The sequence below is a fragment of the Lynx canadensis genome, chromosome D3 (assembly GCF_007474595.2).
Source record: "Lynx canadensis isolate LIC74 chromosome D3, mLynCan4.pri.v2, whole genome shotgun sequence".
NCBI lineage: Eukaryota > Metazoa > Chordata > Mammalia > Carnivora > Felidae > Lynx > Lynx canadensis.
The window spans coordinates 84456859-84478171 of NC_044314.2; the positions used below are offsets into that span (position 1 = coordinate 84456859).

Genomic DNA, 21313 nt, shown 5'->3' on the forward strand with positions numbered 1-21313 from the left:
TCCTTTTGTGCCCCTCCCTTGCTTGTTCTCTTTCTCTCTCTCCCAAATGAATAAATTTAAAAAGTTTTTTTAATTCAAATGGATTATTAGGTTTTCACTTATTTGCAGTTTAACCAACTTAATAGCTGAGTATTGCACCCAAACTCTAGGCAGAAACAGTATGTAAATTCAAGTATGTTTATCACTCACGATTTCAGAGCAGAGTCCCCCGAATTGCTGTAAGAAATCCTCTGTTGTTATCTCTCCCCTCATAAATTTCATCCAGGGCCCCTTTTCACCACCTGAGATAAAGGCCTGCAGTATAGTTCCAGGAGGGATATCATTTTGTAGCTCCCATTCTATAGGAATTAAAATTTGCAGTAAGTGAAATACAATTCAGAGATGGCTGGGGTTTGGAAAGCTCAGGGGAATTACCACCAGTCCCGGTGACGCTGCTGTGGTGCCAGGGGGGGATTCTCACGGGAATTAGGAGAAACTGAGGAAACGCAAAATCTCGGCCTTAGACCCCAAGGCAACAGTGATATGGAGGGGACACTGCTGTTAAGCATCAGGTCCTTACCCTCTACTTGACATGACTCTGGACACTGCATTATGCATTTTCTTCCCTGCTCTCATCAGCTGCCTCACGTACCTCAGGTCGCTCATACACTCGTGGCACGTAGTAAGAAAACACAAGCGTAATAAGCCACGTTCGGACAGCACGCCAAAACAGGCCCTTCATTTTGTAAACTGGAGTCATCCTCTGCGGCACCAGAACTGCTACGCTGAAACGTTCACTTGGGGGATGCGGTCTTTGCGGAATAAAGAAGAAATTTTCCTTTTTTTTTTAATGTTTATTTTTATTCTTGAGGGGTGGAAGGAGAGCGCGAGCAAGGGGCAGAGACAGAGAGAGAATCCCAGGCAGGCTCCACACTGTCAGCACAGAGCCCGACACAGGGCTCGAACTCATGAACAGTAAGATCATGACCTGAGCCAAAATCAAGAGTTGGATGCTCAACCAACTGAGCCACCCAGGCGCCCCTCTTTTTTTTTTTTAAGCTTATTTATTTATTTTGAGAGACAGAGAGAGTGTAAGAGGGGGAGGGGCAGAGAGAGAGGGGGAGAGAGAGAGAGAGAGAGAGAGAGAGAGAGAAAAGCTTTTTTTTTTTTTTTCAACATTTATTTATTTTTGGGACAGAGAGAGACAGAGCATGAACGGGGGAGGGGCAGAGAGAGAGGGAGACACAGAATCGGAAGCAGGCTCCAGGCTCCGGGCCATCATCAGCCCAGAGCCCGACGCGGGGCTCGAACTCCCGGACCGCGAGATCGTGACCTGGCTGAAGTCGGACGCTTAACCGACTGCGCCACCCAGGCGCCCCGAGAGAGAGAGAATCTTAACGAGGCTCCACACTGTAAGCACAGAGCCCGACATAGGGCTGGAACTCATGAACCCGTAAGATCATGACCTGAGCCAAAATCAAGAGTTGGATGCTCAACCAACTGAGCCACCCAGGCGCCCCTCTTTTTTTTTTTTTAAGCTTATTTATTTATTTTGAGAGACAGAGAGAGTGTAAGAGGGGGAGGGGCAGAGAGAGAGGGGGAGAGAGAGAGAGAGAGAGAGAGAGAGAGAGAAAATCTTTTTTTTTTTTTTTCAACATTTATTTATTTTTGGGACAGAGAGAGACAGAGCATGAACGGGGGAGGGGCAGAGAGAGAGGGAGACACAGAATCGGAAGCAGGCTCCAGGCTCCGGGCCATCATCAGCCCAGAGCCCGACGCGGGGCTCGAACTCCCGGACCGCGAGATCGTGACCTGGCTGAAGTCGGACGCTTAACCGACTGCGCCACCCAGGCGCCCCGAGAGAGAGAGAATCTTAACGAGGCTCCACACTGTAAGCACAGAGCCCGACATAGGGCTGGAACTCATGAACCCGTAAGATCATGACCTGAGCCAAAATCAAGAGTTGGATGCTCAACCAACTGAGCCACCCAGGCGCCCCTAACGACGATTTCTATCCATAAGAAGTTCAGGCAGTGGATGGATCAGCATTTGTGTGTACAGGGAGTCTTTGGACAGAGGCTGCTTTTTCTTGTACCAGGTTGTGTGTTTTCTTTCTAAAATATAGCTGCTATGGGGCAAATATATAAGTAGCAATCATAAGTATTTCTAAGACATAATATACTTTACACATTTATTTTGTTTTGATAAAGTAGGGCCTGTGCATTGAAAATATTTGACAATATAGAAAGTATAAAAAAAAGTTAAATGACAAGCAATCTCCCTTAGAGATAATCAATGTTACTAATTTGATACATGTTCTTTGAGAATAGCAAGACTTAAAGCTCAATCCAAATAATCCTACTTATTTAATTTGAGAACTAAAATGTGTAACATTTTTTATGGTCTCAGAATTGGCAAGCATGTAAGGAAACTGGCACTCTTGTAGACTGTTGATGGGAGTGGAAAGAAGAACAACCTCTATGGAGAGCAAAATTTTAAATATACGTTTGATGTAGTAATTCCACTTCTAGGAATTTCTCCCACATATATATTTATAAAAGTCAGCAAAGATTATGAACAAGGCTGTTTGTGTAGAATTGCTCATGATGAAAAGAGCCAGGAATTTAAACACATGTTAGTAAATCGCTTGTTACATCAACGTTGATACATCCATAGAATGGAATACCACACAGGTGTATAAACTAGACCAAGGATAGGCAAAATACGGCCTGGGAACCAAATCTGTCTCCCATCTGCTTTTGTATTCATGTACTACTGTCTATCACTGTTTTCTTGCTCCAGCAGGAGAATTGAGCAATTGTGACAGATTGTGTGGCTTGCAAAGCCTACTTAACCCTTTATAGAAAAAGCTTGCTACCTAAAACACACCTTGATAAAGGATGAACTGACCTGGGAACATGCTAGACAGGGACACTCTACCCAGGGAGGAGGTCAGAGAGGCTTTCACAGAAAAGAAGTCGTTTTTTTGTAGTTGTTTGTTTGTTTGTTTTTTAAGTTTATTTATTTTTAAGAGAGGGGGAGAGAGAGAGCGCGCACATGAGCATGCACAGGGTACGGGCAGAGAGAGGGAGACAGAGAAAATCCCAAGCAGGCTCTGCACTGTTAGCGCAGAGCCCAATGCAGGGCTTGAACCCACAAACTATGAGATCATGACCCAAACCAAAGTTGGACACTTAACCAACTGAGTCACCCAGGTGCCCCAAGAAGTCTTAAAATCAATATTAATAACCACCACAAGATTTATTGAGTGTGCAAAATACTCCAGGCACTGTGCCAAGTAATATACTGTTTAGGTCACCATCAAAAGTACAAGTAGGATTTGAACAGGCAGAGGAGGCAGGGAAGGGTGGCTGCCAGCAGAGGGGAGAGAACTTGCAAAGACACAGGAGTGTAAAGGTGTTCGGCAAATTTAAAGAACATCAAGCAGTCCACAGAGGCTGAAATGTGGGAAATGCTATGGTACGTGGACACGAGGGCTAATTTGCCAGAGGCCTTGGATACCAAGCGAAAGCTTCTGGGCTTAATCTAAGGGACAAAGCACAGGCACTCGAGGATTTGAAGCAAGGGAGGGAAGGGATGGGATCTGCATCTCAGAAACGTAACTCTGGGGGCTGCATGGAAGGTGGTACAAAACCCAGAGGGCCAGAGGCAGAGAGAAGAGTTAGGAGGTTCATGTGATGGTGCAGGTAGGAGACGGTAGGGTCCTGAACCTGGGCCGAAGCAGAGGGAGTGAAGCGAACAGGTTCTCAAGATATTCTGGAGAAAGCTGAGAAGACACCTGTCCAGTGATCTTTGTTTTCTGTAAAAGAAGAGATTCAGCTGTCTTCCAAGTATGAAGGCTTGGGTGGGGGGAGTAGGAGACTGCTGGGAGGTTGGAACAGCCCTGTGGCAAATGCCAGAGGAATATGAGCAGAGGAATAGGGAGGCTGAGGGACCAGCTGCAGCAGGAGCTAAAAAATTGCTCACCAAGTCAGTTTGCTTAGCTGGGTAACGTGAAAAGGAAAACCTCACTAAAATGAAGTCAGGACGCCAGAAGGGGGAGCTCGCACGCCCTTCCAACTCCGTCAATGACAGACACCAACAGAAGAATCTCCAACAGGAAAGGATGGTGAATTACTGGCCCCAACAGGAAAAAAGATGTATGCTGAACTGACTACCCTACCAGCTCGGCTAATGAGAAACCATCATCACCATGAACTCCTGTCTTTCTCCAGTGGACTTTTGTTCAAAACAAGCCCTCCCAACTTCCTCCTCCTTCTCCATAAAATGTTCCTCTCCTTTGTTTGTTGGACTAGCCTATGGTTTTGACCAAAGCTAGCTTGTCCCAAATTGCAATTCTCCGCTATTCCCAAACTCATTTTTGCTGGTTAAATAACTGTTTCATGTTTAAGGTCAATAGTAATTTTTTTTTACCCAGGGACATATAAAACCTGTACTTGGGTTGGTTTAGCATGGAGAATCGCCCAACCAGCTACCATAGAGGTCAGCTCTTTGGCCCTTTTTTATTCCTGCTGGCTGGAATGAGAATGTGATGGCAGGAGGTAATGCAGCCAAGATAGATCAGGAGGTGAAACTGAAAATGAAGAGTATTTGCAGCAGAGCAATACAATAGACACAACCTGAGTGCCTGATATCACCGAGCAACATACTAGCCCCCTACCACACACCTGAGCTTTCATGTGCCAAAGAAAGAAACTTTGATCTTGTTTCGGTCACTGTTCTGTTAGGTTTCCTAACACTTGAGGCCAAAATTAATCCAATGCGGGGCGCCTGGGTGGCTCAGTCGGTTAAGCGTCCGACTTCGGCTTAGGTCATGATCTCACGGTTCGTGGGTTCCAGCCCCGTGTCGGGCTCTGTGCTGCTGACAGCTCAGAGCCTAAAGCCTGCTTCTGATTCTGTGTCTCCTTCTCTCTCTCTGCCCCTCCCCAGCTTGCGCTCTGTCTCTCTGTCTCTCAAAAATAAATAAATGTAAAAAAAAAAAAAATTAATCCAATGCAAGTCAGTTGAACTGAGTAAGGAAAAAAGTAAACCAGGAGGGGCTGATAAAGGATCAGAGACTAGAGGTTTGATCTTGAAGGACATAAAGCAGGTTTCTCAGGTTCTCAGAGAAAGGCAGTTAAATTCTACCAATACCAATAACAACAATAACAATGGCAGCCTATCATGAATTGGGAATTTAAGTTGAGATAAGCACTCACTGTGCTACGCAAGTGTCTTCTGTAATCATTTCATTCAACTCTCCCCAAATCCCAAAGAGGTAAGTACCATAATTAGCCTTAATTTAAATTTTATTTATTTATTTTGAGAGACAGAGCCCAATGCCAGGCTCAATGTCATGAACCATCAGATCATGACCTGAGCCGAAACCAAGAGTCAGACACTCAATCTACTGAACCACCCAGGCACCCCTATTAGCCTTAATTTGATAACAAAATGAAAATAAAGACTCAGAGAAGTTGAATAATTTACTCAAAATACTCAGCCACAAAGTGGTGCTTGGAATTTGATTTAAGAGCCAGAGTATCTCCCTCTGCCCAAATCTTCCTCTGTCTCCCCTTGCCTCACTTCATTCCCCTCCACCCCCAGCCTAGTCTCCAAAAGTAAAACAGAATAAAGAGCTCACCTGCAGCCACTCTCCCTGGAGAAGGAATGAGAACTCCACCCATATCAAAAATCACCGCTCTGTAGGGGCCGCCTCCAGAATGTGTCCAGTGCCTGGCTCCCCGGTGCTTGCCCTGGATGTGCTTCAGGAAGGCTGCCCTCCGAGGCTGCTGGAGTTGTGACAACTGGAAGAACCATCTTATGTACATGTTGAGGCCAAGACTGCAGGAGAAGACACAGGGCACAGCTCGCCTTCGTTGCCCCCAGTCCAGTCCACCATCTTAGAGCTCAGGTGTGCCAACTTGGCATCTCCACTGATCTCCAGCAAACACTTCAAACCACAACCAGAACTGAACCCTCCCTGACTCCTCCTTTTTCTCAGTTCCTTAGCTCAGTAAAGGGCTCCACCATTCAGCTACCTGCTCAAGCTAGAAAACTGGGATTCACCCCTGACTTCTCCCAGTCCCCCACCTGGGCAAAACCAGATGCTCTGTACTGTCAAGTCTTCCTCCTGAAAGCCGCTGTCTACCTCTCTCCACTTACTACCCACCGATGAACTTGCCCACAGATCATTGCAACAGCTTAACAGGTTCCCCTGCCTCTTCTCAAACCCCCTCTTCATTCTTCACTCTTCAAACAGAGTAAGAGTGCTCTTTCAAAACTGTAAACGTGGCCACCTCTTAATGCCACTTAAAATTTTCAATGGTAGCGGAGCACCTGGGTGGCTCAGTCAGTTGCGCATCTGACTTTGGCTCGGGTCACGATCTCGCACTCTGTGAGTTCAAGCCCCACATGGGGCTCTGTGCTCACAGCTCAGAGCCTGGAGCCTGCTTTGAATTCTGTGTCTCCCTCTCTCTTCCTCCCCGCTCACACTCTGTCTCTCTCTCAAAAATAAAGATTAAAAAAATTTTTTTAATAAAATAAAAATTTCAATGGCAGGATGCCTGGGTGGCTCAGTCGATTAAGCGTCCAACTCTCGATTTCAGCTCAGGTCATGATCTCACAACCATGAGATCGAGCCCTGCACTGGGCTCTGCACTGATCGTGGAGCCTGCTCGGGATTTTCTCTCCTCTCTCTCTCTCTCTCAAAATAAATAAACATTAAAAAAATAAATACAGGGGCGCCTGGGTGGCGCAGTCGGTTGGGCGTCCGACTTCAGCCAGGTCACGATCTCGCGGTCCGTGAGTTCGAGCCCCGCGTCGGGCTCTGGGCTGATGGCTCAGAGCCTGGAGCCTGTTTCCGATTCTGTGTCTCCCTCTCTCTCTGCCCCTCCCCTGTTCATGCTCTGTCTCTCTCTGTCCCAAAAATAAATAAACGTTGAAAAAAAAAATTAAAAAAAAAAAATAAATACATAAAATAACATTTTCAGTGGCTCCCCCACTGCCCTCAAGACAAACTCTTTAACCTTCCTCAAGAGGCCCTCTAGATCTGCCCCCGACTTTGGGTAGTAACTCTCTTTTAACCTTAATCCAGATGATGTGGACATGCAAATCTACATGCCGCTTCCTCAGACCCATGATGTTCTCCTCCAGCTACCACACCTTGGCCTATGCTGTTTCCTTGCCCTGGACTGCTCCTTTCCACCTGTTACCTGGCTAATTCCAAATTGTCCTTTAGGCTCTAGTTGACCTATCACTTCCTTCATGAAACCTCTTCTGGCTACCAGAAAAGACACATGAGAAGTCAGTAAAAGGATACCCAGTACTTACCTCCTCCTAGCACTTACGGTGCCTCCATCACTCCAGCAGCCCTCCTACACTTCGCTGCAATAGGCTCCTAACTGTTCTCCATTTGCCTCTTTTTTTTAATGTTTTATTTATTTTTGAGAGAGTGCAAGCGGGGGAGAAGCAGAGAGAGAGAGAGAGAGGGACAGAGGATTTGAAGCAGGCTCTGTGCTGACAGCAGCAAGCCCAATGTGGGGCTTGAACTCACGAACCACAAGATCATGACGTGAGCTTAAGTCAGATGCTCAATGGACTGAGCCACCCAGGAGCCCCCATTTGCTTCTTTTCTAAACGTACTGTCAAAAAGTTCGGGGGGGGGGGGAATCATATACATATAACATATACATATGTATATAGACTTACACATATATAGGTATAGAGATAATCCAAATATGGCAAATGTTATTGGTCTATTTAGGTGAAAGGCAGATGATGAAAAGCATATGAGAGGTCACTCTTATATAGCATCTAGACACAGTGTAATATTCTTTCAACTTTTCTGTATGTCTGAAATAAAAAGCTAGGGTAAAAAAATAATTAAAGCAGGGGCGCCTGGGTGGCTCAGTTGGTTAAGCGTCCGACTTCGGCTCAGGTCGTGATCTCACGGTTCATGGGTTCAAGCCCCGCATCGGGCTCTGTGCTGACAGCTCAGAGCCTGGAGCCTGTTTCAGATTCTGTGTCTCCCTCTCTCTCTGCCCCTCCCCCACTTGCACTCTGTCTCTCTCTGTCTCAAAAATAAACAAACATTAAAAAAAATTTTTTTAAATAATTAAAGCAAATTCTATTTGCTGTCAGTTTCTCATGAAAATCTTTACACTTTTTGTGTGTATGCTTTTTCTATAGTTTAAAAGCTTATTAAAAATCAGGTTTGAACAAAACGTTGGTAAAACAGTCTGTAAATTTACGGGAGCCACTTCAGTGCCTCCATAAGGATTCAACAAGCTATGTAAGACTCTAAACAGAGGATTCTTAAGCAGTAAATCTTCAAGATGATACAATGTGTTTTTCCTGTAACTGGACATTTGCTGAACTGGGGGTGGGGGGTGGAATTTTGAAATGAAAAACTTAAAGATTGATTTGCATTTTCAGTTTTACTTATGTTCCTATGCCAAGGCCAAAGTTTATGATGGAAGGAGTTTATTTATAGGCTACTAAAAGCGTCAAAATGTTTTGTGTCAGGGCTTAACAGAGATGAAAAGTGTCTCTGGGGCCTGAAGGGCTGACTTTCATCTTAACTGAGGATACTAATGGATGAATGGGCAATGCTCCCATGACCAGCTTGCTTATTCCTTCTAACTAGAGATGATGGTTCTGTCCTAGCCACTTCCCAACACTCTCTTCAGAGCAGCAGAACACTGATTTCTGATCCCTCCGGGCTGTGGTACCTGTCCACTGACTGTAACATCTCTCCCTGCTTCATCTGCCGGTAAACTTCCACTGATTTTTACCTCACAGCCTGTTTTACCTTTACCTCCTCTGCAGAGGCTTTTCTTTTCTTTTAAAAATTTTTCTTTTTTTAAGTAGGCTCCACACTCAACCTGGAGCTTGAACTCAAGAATCTCATGTTCTACCGGCTGAGCCAGTCAGGCACCCCGGGGGGTTTTTTCTTTTCCCAGGCACTCTCTGGCACTACTTTTTTTTTTTTTTTTTTAACTCGTATTGCTTCTTCTCCATACCTTCACCAGAGCATTTACCCCATTACACAGCAACTGTTTGCACACCTATCTGCTCCTGTAATTGTAAGCTTCTTACGGCAAGGCGTATCTTGCGGTTTCATCTTTGTACATATTTCATCCTTGTGTATATCCATCCCCTGGGGCTTAGCACAGCATCTAGACACATAGCAGGTGCTCAGCATAAATGAGCTGGAAGAATGAATAAACTGGATGAATCAGAGAATTGGGGAAGGCAGGGGACAGGTTTCACGGCCGATAGCCACAAAGAACTGTTACAAGCCCAACTTGCCCATTGCTAACTAACGATTCTAGTTCTCTGGGACTGGCATCTTTTTTCTGTAACACGGAGAGTATTTGTCTTCTCCGTGACTTTCAGAACAATGAGATTAGTATGATAATGTAGATTTGCTACTTAATTTATGCTTTTATAAACATGCACACACAGTATGTGTTGTCACATGCTAAGATGGTTTAGTAAAGAGGCTTGAGTGTTGGCTTTAGAATCAGATTGCCTGGGTATGAATTCTAGCTCAGCCACTTACTAATAAGTGTAAGAGCCTGAGCCAGTTTCTCTTGCTGGGATTCAGGTTCCTCCTCTGTAAATGGGAATAATTATACAACGGTTTCATGCAGTTGTTGTTACTACTGCATGAAATAAAGTATGTAAAGCACTCAAGTTAGTACCTGGCACACTATTATCTACTACTGTAATAATTATAAAAAGTCCACAGATCTTGCATGTTATATGCATATACTATGTGAATACATATATGCATTTTCACAGCAATTCTTAACAGGGGGTGATTTGGGTCCTAAGGGAACATTTGGCAATGTACCCAGACATTGTGAGTTGTCACCACTTGTGGGGGGAGAAGTGCTAGTGGGTCAAGGATGCCAGCAAACATCCTATAAAGTATAGGACACACACACACACACACACACACACACACACCACAAAAAATGATCAGGACTCAAAATGTTAATAGTGCAAAGATTGAGAAACCCTGACATAGAGAGTATATTGAAAGGTGACAGCGTGCAGTCACAAGCTATGTAGACATATGTCATGTGGTCATGTTATATGCATGTATCGTTCACGTCCCTACATGTGTCCAGGACATGCTGTGACACATCTTAGATGTCTTTATAGCATACGCTTGGAATAGCATTCTGTCATGTATGTGCTATGTAGGTCTGTATGTCTTAATGTCTATATGCTAAAGGCAGTCTGACGTACTGGAAAACAAAGATGAATCTACGAAAAGTGATAAAGAGCCACAGGCTCTATTCATTTAATACTCACGGCTGCGTAATATCCTAGTTTTACGCAACACCTAGCTCAAGGTCACACAACTCACTGATCAAGGTCGACTCCATAACAGGAACTATTTGTGTTTATCTTATTCACGAAAATATCCCATTACCCCACCAGTGCTTAGGCTCTCAGTAAACATTTGTGAAGCGATGCGGCGGAGAGTAGGGCCCAGATCTAGCTCCAGCACCGCGCACGTAACCAGGCCACCGCCCTAGACAGAGTCAGAAACACTGCAATCGAGTCCCTATTCCTCAAGCGCCTTCAGAGAAACGGATTCACCTCTCTGAGCTTTAGCATACCTATCTGTAACGTGTGGCTAACACAAAACAACTCCACTAGCGCTAGAGCGAGTGGTGAAACATAACAAAGGCAAGAGCTCGCCATATGGCTAACAGTTCCTCGGACAATTCGGAGAGCTCGCGAAGCCGAGGACCCCTCGCCGTCGGCTGAAATAGGCTGAGGGCAATGCCTCTCGCGTAGGTAAACTCGGGCCTGGGCGCAAACCCACCGATCGGCCTAACGCGGCAGCCACTACCCTCAGTCTTCGGAACGTTCCTCCTTCCCAACCTCTTCGAGATCTCCCCGGGAGCGCAGACTCACCTCCGCGCCGTCACGCCAGTCACGTGCCCGCTTCCCCATCCAATCGGAGCGCGCGCTGATCCGCGCATGCGTAACCCCGCGGGTCGACGACGGCAGCCGGGAGGCGGAAGTGAAGGTTGTTGTGGCTCGGCTGGTTGCGCGCGGAGCTGCTGCTACCGAGGCAGCGGCGCCGGCGCTGAGGCGGTGGCTGCGCTGCCGACTCTGGACCTCTTGGCCTCTCGGCTCGCCTCCTAGCCTCGCCTGAGCCCGCCGGGGCCCGCGCCGGCCAGCGCCTGCCCTATGAGTGTGTCACTGGTTGTCATCCGACTGGAGCTTGCGGAACACTCGCCCGTCCCCGCCGGCTTCGGCTTCAGCGCCGCGGGTGAGTCCCGCGGCCTCGCAGCCTTCCGTCTAGCCCCGGGGAAAGGCGGTGGCGAGGGTCTTTGTCTCAGGAAGAAACTGAGAGGTGGTTGAGATTCCTCTTACTCCACCCATGCTAAATAGGCCGGATGTCATCTCTGGGAAGCCCTTCCCGGCCCATCCCTCCTGGTGCCTTCCCACGGGCACCCTTTATATCTGGCACGTCGCCCTCTCCACCCGGGGTTAGAGTCAAGTTTTGTAAGTTACTTTCCTCTAGGCTTTGTGAAGGCAGCGACTGCATCCCAGAGATGCTGACGGTTTGTGGTTTAATTAAATCGTTCCTCTTTGGAAGAATATCTATTTAGGCGCCCTGCAGCCATAGTAATAACTAAAATGAGTACACTTCCTATGTCCCAGCACTGTACTAAGCACCTTGTATGTGTTATCTTTAATTATCTTTACAACAGTCCTGTTACGTAGATGGGTGGTATGCCCCTTTTACAGATTGGGAAACTGAAGCCCAGTGGTTGAATGACTTGCCCACAATTATCTGTAGGTGATAAAACTGGGATTCTAACTTAGAGCTGGACTTGAGAGTCTGAGCTGTTCGTTACCAGCCACACAGTCTGCTTCGTGGCGAATGCAACTATGACTGCGTTTCTTGAACCTTAAGCAATTACCGAACAGTAACAGTTATTCAAGAAGAAATCACTGAATGCTCACCATCTGCTGGAACTTTAGTTGTTTGCAGAATCAGACATGGTCCCTGCTGTAATGGCTCCGGCAGCTCAATGGGGAGAGATGAATTAAATAATTGCAGAATTATAGTACTGCAGAATTATTATTAAGTAATTGTAGAATTACAAGTGGGAAAACAGCTGTGAAGGAAAGGAAGAGTTTGGAAAGGTATTACACGAGGATCTCTTTGGTTTGAGGAGGGGACATAGGGCAGGTAGATATGGTGTCCTTGGAAACTAACTTGAGTGTGTGAATTTTGGAGCTGCAATTTAAAAATTGAATAGGATTTAATGGGTTACAAGCACCTTTCAAAGACTACAAGCGATCTCTCTGAGTTCTGAAAGTCAGCTTAATTGATATTAGGCACATATACGTCTCTAAGTGGGTTATTCATTGATTCAACAAAACTTTAAAGAGCTTGCACTGTGTGCTAGGCACTGTCGTGTAAGTGCTGGGGATACAGCGGTGGGCTAAACAGGCCTGGCTCCTGCTCTGATAGAACTTGTATTAAGGATATTTCAATCGAGTCTCCCAAGCTCCTTTCCCATTTTTGTGTGTTTCATTGATTTAAGACCGTGATCACAGATTTTCATGGTATGATGCATGGCATGAAGCTAACCTAGGGTGTTTAAGAAGACTACTGCTAAAGGTTTTTGAAATTTTTGTTTATTAATGGACTTGATACCTTCATTTGGAGCTCAACACAGTTTCACTTTACCGGAGATTACTAAAAGTGTTGGTTTGTCTTGGCATAATCACTCTTGAACTCTCTAAAGCTCCTATTCTCGTTGATATGCTTTAAAGTGCATGATTTCACTATGACAACCCTGCATTTCTCAATTTATTGCACTGGGAGTTTATTGACTGTCTGCTGGGCACTAAGGAGCCCCAGAGGTGACTGGGATGGACACCACAAAGGCATCTGAATATCTTGGGGGAGGGCAGCAGAGAGGAAAAGGAAGGTTTTTGATGGATACATTGAAAGTGGAGAAGAGCTTGTTTTATTATCAGATATTAATCATTCATGTGTTCTTTAGCCGGGGAAATGTCTGATGAGGAGATCAAAAAGAAGACACTAGCTTCAGCTGTAGCCTCTTTAGAAGGGAAGTCACCAGGGGAAAAAGCAGCAATCATACATCAGCATCTTGGTCGTCGAGAAATGACAGATATGATCATTGAGACCATGAAGTCCAACCCAGGTATGCTTTCTAAAACCCTAAACTCATGTAACATAAGCTCATGGTTGCCTGTTTTATACATGTCATTCAATGAGCCCATGATTTTGACCTCTAGCATACTTTTATCTTTCACTACCTGTGTGCCTTACTTGAGGTTGTCAAGCCAGATTTTAGCCTCTCCAAATATTTCTCCTAAATTAATACTAACAACATGGGTTGACAGCTTTATTCGGTGAGGAGAGCTACTTGCCATCTAGGTTAGTGGCAGATCACGAACGAATCTAGATAAGCATGTTGTGTCTCCCGCCCCCCCGCACACGCCCTTTTAGCTCCCTCCAACCCAGAGCCTGGATGTATGCTACGTCTCCAGTATGAAGATGGTCAGAACTGGTAGGTTTTGTTTTCAAAATTAATAGCCCTGAATGTCCCACTTAGGAGCACATGATGGAAGACGCCTGCTTTTATTACGGTGCTGCCAAATGTAAGAGCCGTCCTTAAGTTTCTGTGGGTGTTAATGAAATTTTTATGGGATAAAGAGTGCTTTTAAGTTTAGGCGATCCCCCAAACTTGACTATGGTGTAAATACATTTCTTACCGCAATTCATTACAGTTTCTCTGTCCAAGTTTATTTTTCTGACTCAAATTTTTAACCTAATTAGAATCCTTCCACCTCTTTCCTATCAGTTTATAATCTGCTAATTTTTGATTTGTGAAAGATGAGCTGAAAGCCACAATGGAAGAAAGGAAGTCTTCAGAAGCATCTCTCACTGCACAGAGAAGTAAAGATCAAAGTATAGAATGCATAAACGCTGCTCCCGATTCTCCATCCAAACAGCTTCCAGACCAGATTTCGTTCTTTAGTGGAAACCCATCAGTTGAAATAGTTCATGGTATTATGCATCTATACAAGACAAAGTAAGAAAAAACCTTTTCCTTTTGAGTTGGTCTGTTTTTTGTCTTAGGGCAGTGAAAAATGTCTTGCCCTGAAGGGAAGTGGATATTTTAAGGTTCAAAAGCATAGTACTTTCATATATTGTGTATCAGAGAATTCTTAGATGTTTTATATTTGGTTAATCTTATAGATTGGGTCATAGTTTCTTCTCATAGAAGAAATATGTAGATACACTTGAGAAAATACTTAAGAAAATATTCCCTGAGAAGGTAGGCATGCAAGATGATTGGAAAATTGAAAGAAAGAAAGATAAAAAGAGGAAGAAAAATTATAAATGATTCATAACATCATTGTGCCCTCCTATCCCCACCAAATCTTTACTAAAGAAGTTGTTAAGTCAGTTAATGGATTACAATGTCATCATCTCTTTTTACCCTTTTTTGTGGTCCAAACAAAACTTATAACAAGCCAAAGGAAAGGAAGCATTTGGCTAGATAATAATCTAGGTTATCAGCCCCTTGGATAATTGGTAGCTGATCTCTTTAAAGCCTGTCCTTGTCCTAACGTGTTTGCTAGGTCCCCACTGGGAGACAGTGGACACTCGGGTCACCATTTTGGAGCACAGCTGTTGAAGTGAATTTGCAGCATTTCAGAAGCAAATTGCATTGCGGGAGGTTTTTTTCTTTTCCTCTCTTCCAGCTATTCCTACCCAACAACACTTTCTGTAATCTTCAGAGTCACGTCTTCCTAGTTCTGAATTCTTTCTTATATTTAGAACTCTCTTCTCTTCTAAACCCCTTGAGAGAAGTCCATAGTTGGAGTTGCCCATTAGCTTGTAGATTGAAACTTAACTCTGGCCACCTCTCTTCCTTCGTGGGGGCAGTTCTCTTTAACTTCCAGAATAGTGATTTTAAAATTTTAAAATGAAGAAGAAAAGAAAAACAGAGTTGTGCTTCTAAGTTACCTAATGAGAGATTATTGTTGAAAAGCTAATGAGAATAAAACACAAACTGCAGATTTATAAGCGTAACAAGCTTTTAACTGAAGACTAAAAATTTCAGTGGTGGATGTAACATAGACCATTTCAAAGCTTACTGTAAGCTCTATTGCAGGTATGTTGAAGGGATTCTGCTTTTACCCAGGTCGTGTGTTTTCAGGTATTATAACACTCTGTTTAAATTGATCTGTGAACTAAAACAAGGTTTATTTTTTTCTATTTTCTTGGACATAAAAGTTGTCTAATTAGTGTTGTCTGAACTAACCATACCTCATCTATTCAAGACAGTCTAATTATTGTCTTATTAGTAAGATGACCTCCTTAAAAGAAGATGTGAGGCGCAGTGCCATGCTGTGTATTCTCACAGTCCCTGCTACAATGACCAGTCATGACCTTATGAAGTTTGTCGCCCCATTTAATGAAGTAATTGAACAAATGAAAATCATCAGAGACTCTACTCCAAATCAATATATGGTGCTGATAAAGTTTAGTGCACAGGTAAAAGTTAAGATATTAAAAATCTCTTTGCCACAGAAACTGTGTTTTTGAAACTGTGTGATACTAGCCGTGTGTGATGTACAGCATTTTGCACTTAAGACTCTTGATATATACCTATCTTTGAGGGTATTGTTGTCATTCTAGAAATCCTTCTAAATTCATTAGCAGACACACAATGCTAATTCATACCCATAATTTTTTATAGAGCGGATTGGGTATGAAATCTAGGGTTGTATTTTATTTATCCAGTAGTAACTATTCCAGTAGAGCAGTAGATCCCAAACTTTTTGAAACTGATACCATATTCTTATTTGCCACTATGACACTGTGCCCCTGCTTTTCTCATTCCCCTTTTAAAAATTATTATTTGGCACATTTTAGAAAATAAAATCCATTTTATATTTATGTTGGTGACAGATTTGGGGATGTTCCTTGAAGTATCAAAGATGCTTTAGAGTTCTGCTTGAAAATCCCTGCCACAGAGAGAAGCAGTGAAAGGATGGTGATATTTTCTATTTTGAAAAGTACTTGTACATTATTACAGATACTTTTTGATATAAGAAGGTTTTGCCATTCACTTCATTTCATTTGTTGCATTCAGCAACATTTTCCGGGGGCCTCAGTTATAAAGGTGTTGGGAAAATATTCTCTTGGTTTTATATGTTCATTGTGAAGCGTATGCATTCATATTTGTATGAATATGAAAATAAGATAAGCTTTAGGTATTATCCAAGTTATTTAAGTGCCATCCTATCCATAGGTTTTAATTTGTTGTTGTTGTTTTTAATGGCTGTTACATTTGTCCATTCATTAGGTTTAGAAATGCAGCTCTGTCAAAAGTTACTTCTTTCTCACCTCATTAGGAAACAGCCTTCTTGAATTTGCCCCAGATCAACAGTTCTGGCTTACAGATTGACAAAGAGTGGGTGTGCCTTTTGATCATTTGCCATTGCCTCTGACCAGTTACCAAGATCTGTGGGTGAAAGGGAGCCGTGACACGAGGCCCACTTGTCCTCTCCTTCCTCATTGCAGAAATCCAGAGTTGACAGCAGTAGCAGTCATTCGTTGGCCATGGGGAGGAAATTAAGAGAAGTGAGGGCTGGATTATGTTTGGGCCTGTTCTGTGGGCCACAGAAAGAGAACCCTTAGTGTAGCACTCTGTGTACAAGAGGGTACGTGATTGTTACCTTTAACCTTTACAGAATACCCCACTATTGACGTGAGACATTTAAAATAATGAACCTTCCTGCATGCAGACTTAGACTTCACAAGGTGACAGTGAAAATGGAAAAGCACTTAAACAGCTGTGTTCACTGACTGTCGGGAGACCTTCCATGGTCACTGAGGAGCTTTGCAAACAGTGGGCAAGTGGTACCTTTTAAATCTGGTAGCACATGTAATACGAAGGATAATGATGATAATGTGCAGTCTTACTGACTGCTTAATTCTACACCACTCGTTGCACCAAGTGCTTAACGTGTATTATCTCCTGTAGTCCTCACTACAGCCCTGTGAAGTAGATAAGTACTGTTATTATCCTTGTTTGACAAACAAAACTGACTGCAGAGAGAAGTTAGTAGATTGCCCCCAGTGACTGAACTGAGATTTGAGGCCTCACTTTAATCCTAGGGCATATGCTTCTTCCAGTAGGACTGGATGAAAGTGTGGGGAAAGGGAGATAGTCACTGTTGGTAAGAAATTGTAATGGCAATATTTTAGTTATAGCTCCCACTTAACAATTGAGGGAGATCGGCAAGTAACACAGGAAAAGTCACCGATTGGGGAAGAACGTTTAAGAGCTTTATTAGACCTTTTAAATAGTCTGAAGTCTGATAAACCCACAAACTATAGCAAGGGCCACCCCTTTGTGGTGTGCAGGTAATGCTGTGGAAAGTTTCCACTACTGTTAATGGATTTCTTTGTACTTCTGCAGTCTCTCCACCTGTCTTTTAACCAGATTTGGTGGCCCAAGTTCACGGTTATGAGACAAATGAAACAGTGTGCTGGCCCTTCCCCATGGAGATAGTACCCTTGATCTGAGAATCATGAGTTGTACTGTTTATTGCTGATGTTGGATATTAGGGTCTGAGGCTCATCCTATCAGGGATTTTCTGAGTTCTAAAAACACTTTCCTGGTATAAGACTTGAAGTTGTTAAATTAATACTGGGCCCTAGTGAAAAAACAGTCAAAAGGTAAAAACTATTAAGCACTTACTAGATGCCAGGCCACATAAGTGGTTTTCACATATTAGCTCCTTGTCCTCTCAACAATGCTATGAGCTAGGTGTTGTTAGTTTCATCTTTTATAATTGAGGAAACACACATGGATAAGTCACTTGCCCAAAGCCAATTAAGTGTCAGGAGTTAGATTTCAAACACAGACAGCCAGACTCTGTAGCCTGGGAAGCTAACTGTATTCTTATTCCTTTCTTTTTCTCACCAGAGAATTTTTTGGGTTTTTTTCACCAGAGAATTTTTAAAAAGAGTAATCCTCTGTATCTCCTATAAGCTCTTGAACTTCTTTTGGCCTCAGCTTTATGCTGTAGTTCTAGAGTGATAACGTTTACGTGGTTGTACCGTGACCGTCAGAAAACTTAGTCTTCGGGTAAGGAATTTGTAATTCATCAGAACACAGGAAGGCTGGAGGGGGTCAAGTTTTGTAGTGCCTGAGGACCGAAAAGGAGAGAGAAGCTCTCTGTAGAGTGTGTTGGCTCACTTTCATTTGCATGCTTGGGACAGCCTAGGAGACCCATCTTTTGAGAAGCAAAAATATATTTTCCACACTATAGTTTTGATCACTGTGACAGTAAAGGAACCTTGATCATAATGGGTTTTTCTTTTTCAAAGTTTATCCTGGGAAGAGAACAATTAGAACAAAAGACTCAAAAAAAAAAAAAAAAAATCAACAAACCCAAACTGGGCTTCTTAAAAATGTTGGGCTCTATACAATGCAAGCATTTTAAATAAAAGAGCTGTTTCTTCTGTGTTTTTTGCAGTTAGTTTCAGGCTTTTGTTTTGTGCATTTCAGCGGTGGGCTGAAGTAGGAACCATGTGTATTTTGTTCTTTACTCTGGTCCTAGCACATAGCACCGTGCCTGGCACATGCTGGGTGCTTAGTGAATATTCAAACGAGCGAAGCTACATTTCCAATACCGAGATTTTAAAGAAAGAGATCTATGTGTTCAAAACATATATTTCCTTGTCATGGATACACAACTCCCTCAAGAAAAGAATCGCTTGTCTGGTGTTAAGTAGATTTTGTCACATGCTCACAAACTGACCCTTCCTCTGAGAAAGCTCGGTCACGTAGCAACCATTCACAGAGCTGGAGGTCTGAGGAGGAGTCTGCCTTTCCTCAGCTGGCACACGTGTAGCCAGCTCCTGGTGGTGCTTGAGGCCCTGGAAAGCTGACCTGTGGCCCTCACTTTCAGTGGTCACTTCCCTCAGTACACAAATCCAATTGCCCACTGTGCTGCTTACTCATCCAAAGCATTTGAAGAAAAAGACGTTGCTCTTGAAGAACGGGGGAAGCCATTTTAGGTTGCCTCTTAGTAGTTAAGAGATTTATTGTCCAAGAACCGGCTCTTAACATTTTGAAGTTAGGGGCACCCGGTGGCTCAGTTGGTTAAGCATCTGACTTGGGCTCAGGTCATGATCTCACGGGTCGTGAGTTCAGGCCCCACATTTGGCTCTGTGCTGACAGCTCAGAGCCTTTAAAAAAAAAAATTTTTTTTTTTTTTGAAGTTAAAATGCACTGTACCCAATACAGTTGTTTCCTGAAAAGGAAGCTCCCACTCCCGCCCTCCAAAAAAAAAATCAGAATCTGTGTTCAGAATTGATTAGCCTTCCTCAGCTGCTTAGTTCATTTGGTCATATTAAGAAAACAAATAATCAAGAATCCACACTTGAGTTACATCATTGGAGTGAAATTAAAAGGTGCCAAGAAGCTTGCAATCTTTTGCTGTAAGGTTCAGAATCCTATGAAGGTAGACAGGCAAGACTCTTGCCTGGTACAGACTTGAATCTCATCCTAGAGGCTGACAAAGTGGCATTTCCTTTTGTAGGACAACTCCCCCGCCCTGCGCACTTGTCTACATTGGTAGGGCCAAAGCACACAACTTCCTGTGTTTGGGTTAATGCCTGTGTGGGAGTAAGATCTAGACAAACCTCGGCCTTTCAGATGCCTCTAAAAATTGCTGAGTTTAAAAACTGAAATTATGTCTTTGTTATTTTCTGTTAAGGCTACACTAGAAGGTTTGGTTTACTTGTGTTCATATTCACAAATGCACAGGTGCCTTTGCAGCCTTACCTACAGGGGACTGTTTCCCCTGAGTCTATCTTCCGCCTCAAGGAATAAGACCATTTGTGTTTTAAAGACTGGTTCATCTTAAACCTCTTGATCTTGGTCAAAGGTTTTGCTTTCAATATTATACACTAGGTTGTTTAAAACCTCCCAATGGGATCCTTATCTATGATGTATTATTGGCTTATTGAAGAGAAGGAGTTGGCTTTTTCCTCCATACCAGTACCTGTGGTCCTTTACTCTCCCTAACATAGATGCTGACGTTTTTTAAAAAGAACTCTTTGCTAACAATCATCAGTTATGATTGAGTTCTAAGTTTTGCAAAAATAAGTGTTTGCTTTTAGCTGCTGAGAAAGTCCTGACTTGAGGAAAAAAATACTGATATCAAGGGAAATGATGACTGTTGTTGGTTGAATATTAAAGTCATACTGGCTGTCAGCTTTTGCACTTCAGCAGCTTCTGCTGGTTTAAGTGAGATTGTGATGTATCAGGAAACATTGTAGAGACGCGGGATATTGACCTACACAGTTTGACTCACCTATGAACCTGCTTCCTGCTTCCGTAGATGGTACTTTTGACAGTTGCTTTCTCTCCTAAGTATAAATTTTAAATGCTGATGAAGAGAATAATTGAAGCTATGCATCTTGAATAAAAGCATGTTTTCAGGATATCTCTCTTAATTTTTTCCTTTTCTCCATTGGTATACCTAGGCCGACGCAGATAGTTTTTATATGGCGTGCAACGGCCGCCAGTTCAACTCGATAGAAGATGATGTTTGCCAGTTGGTGTATGTGGAAAGGGCTGAAGTACTAAAATCTGAAGATGTAAGTGTGCATCATTCTTATATTTTGTATATATGTTGTATACAAGAATATATATAAGAATGTATATAACATATATATACGTATAGATATATAGATATGGATATAGGTATAGATATATATGGGGAAAGAGAGGAATGAAGAGTGATTGCAGTGAGTACAAAGTTTCTTTTTAGGGTGATAGGAATGTTCTAAAAGTGTTTTTCTTCAAATATCAACCCTTAATCCCTGTCCTGATCCTTAACTCTGTTTAGGTAACAATTTGTAATTGCTCTGGTTTGCCATCGTCTGTGGGACCTCTTCCTACAAAATGTGCTCAGCTCACTTAAATCATCTTCTAAAGAAAGTAGATTCAACTCTGTTATATTTTTAAGATTTCCTTTCTTTTAAAGGAGACCTAAAGGTCTTTTTACCTTGAAATCAGCTTGATAGAAAGAAATTCAGGTTTGATTGTTCTATCATTAGGTTAGGTAAAATAAAAATTGACTGATGATAAAGTCAGGCTTCCTTTGTGCCAGGTGCTATGTAAGGCTTCAGTTTAGGAGATTGTTTTCTCTAAATGAATACGGCTTCTTGAGAGATTTCCTATAGAAAACTACTCTTCAGGGACCATAGATTAATGTGATTTTT

General features: G+C 43.1%; 2 protein-coding genes across 2 annotated transcripts in view; one reads left to right on the forward strand and one right to left on the reverse strand.

Moving 5' to 3' along the window:
* Positions 1–10949, reverse strand: part of ACAD10 (acyl-CoA dehydrogenase family member 10) — a 44456-nt gene extending 33507 nt beyond the window's left edge. The window contains exons 1-3 of the mRNA XM_030336623.2: positions 10918–10949; positions 5624–5823; positions 190–338 (exon numbers count right to left, since the gene is read on the reverse strand). Of these exons, the coding sequence (XP_030192483.2) occupies positions 190–338; positions 5624–5810 (336 nt within the window). The 5' untranslated portion in view covers positions 5811–5823; positions 10918–10949. The remainder of the gene's footprint in view (positions 1–189; positions 339–5623; positions 5824–10917) is intronic.
* A 111-nt stretch (positions 10950–11060) lies between these two features.
* LOC115528201 (BRCA1 associated protein) overlaps positions 11061–21313 on the forward strand; it is a 28790-nt gene continuing 18537 nt past the window's right edge. Inside the window, exons 1-5 of the mRNA XM_030336141.1 lie at positions 11061–11278; positions 13032–13193; positions 13889–14087; positions 15370–15559; positions 20573–20686. Coding sequence (XP_030192001.1) covers positions 11197–11278; positions 13032–13193; positions 13889–14087; positions 15370–15559; positions 20573–20686 — 747 coding nt within the window. The 5' untranslated portion in view covers positions 11061–11196. The remainder of the gene's footprint in view (positions 11279–13031; positions 13194–13888; positions 14088–15369; positions 15560–20572; positions 20687–21313) is intronic.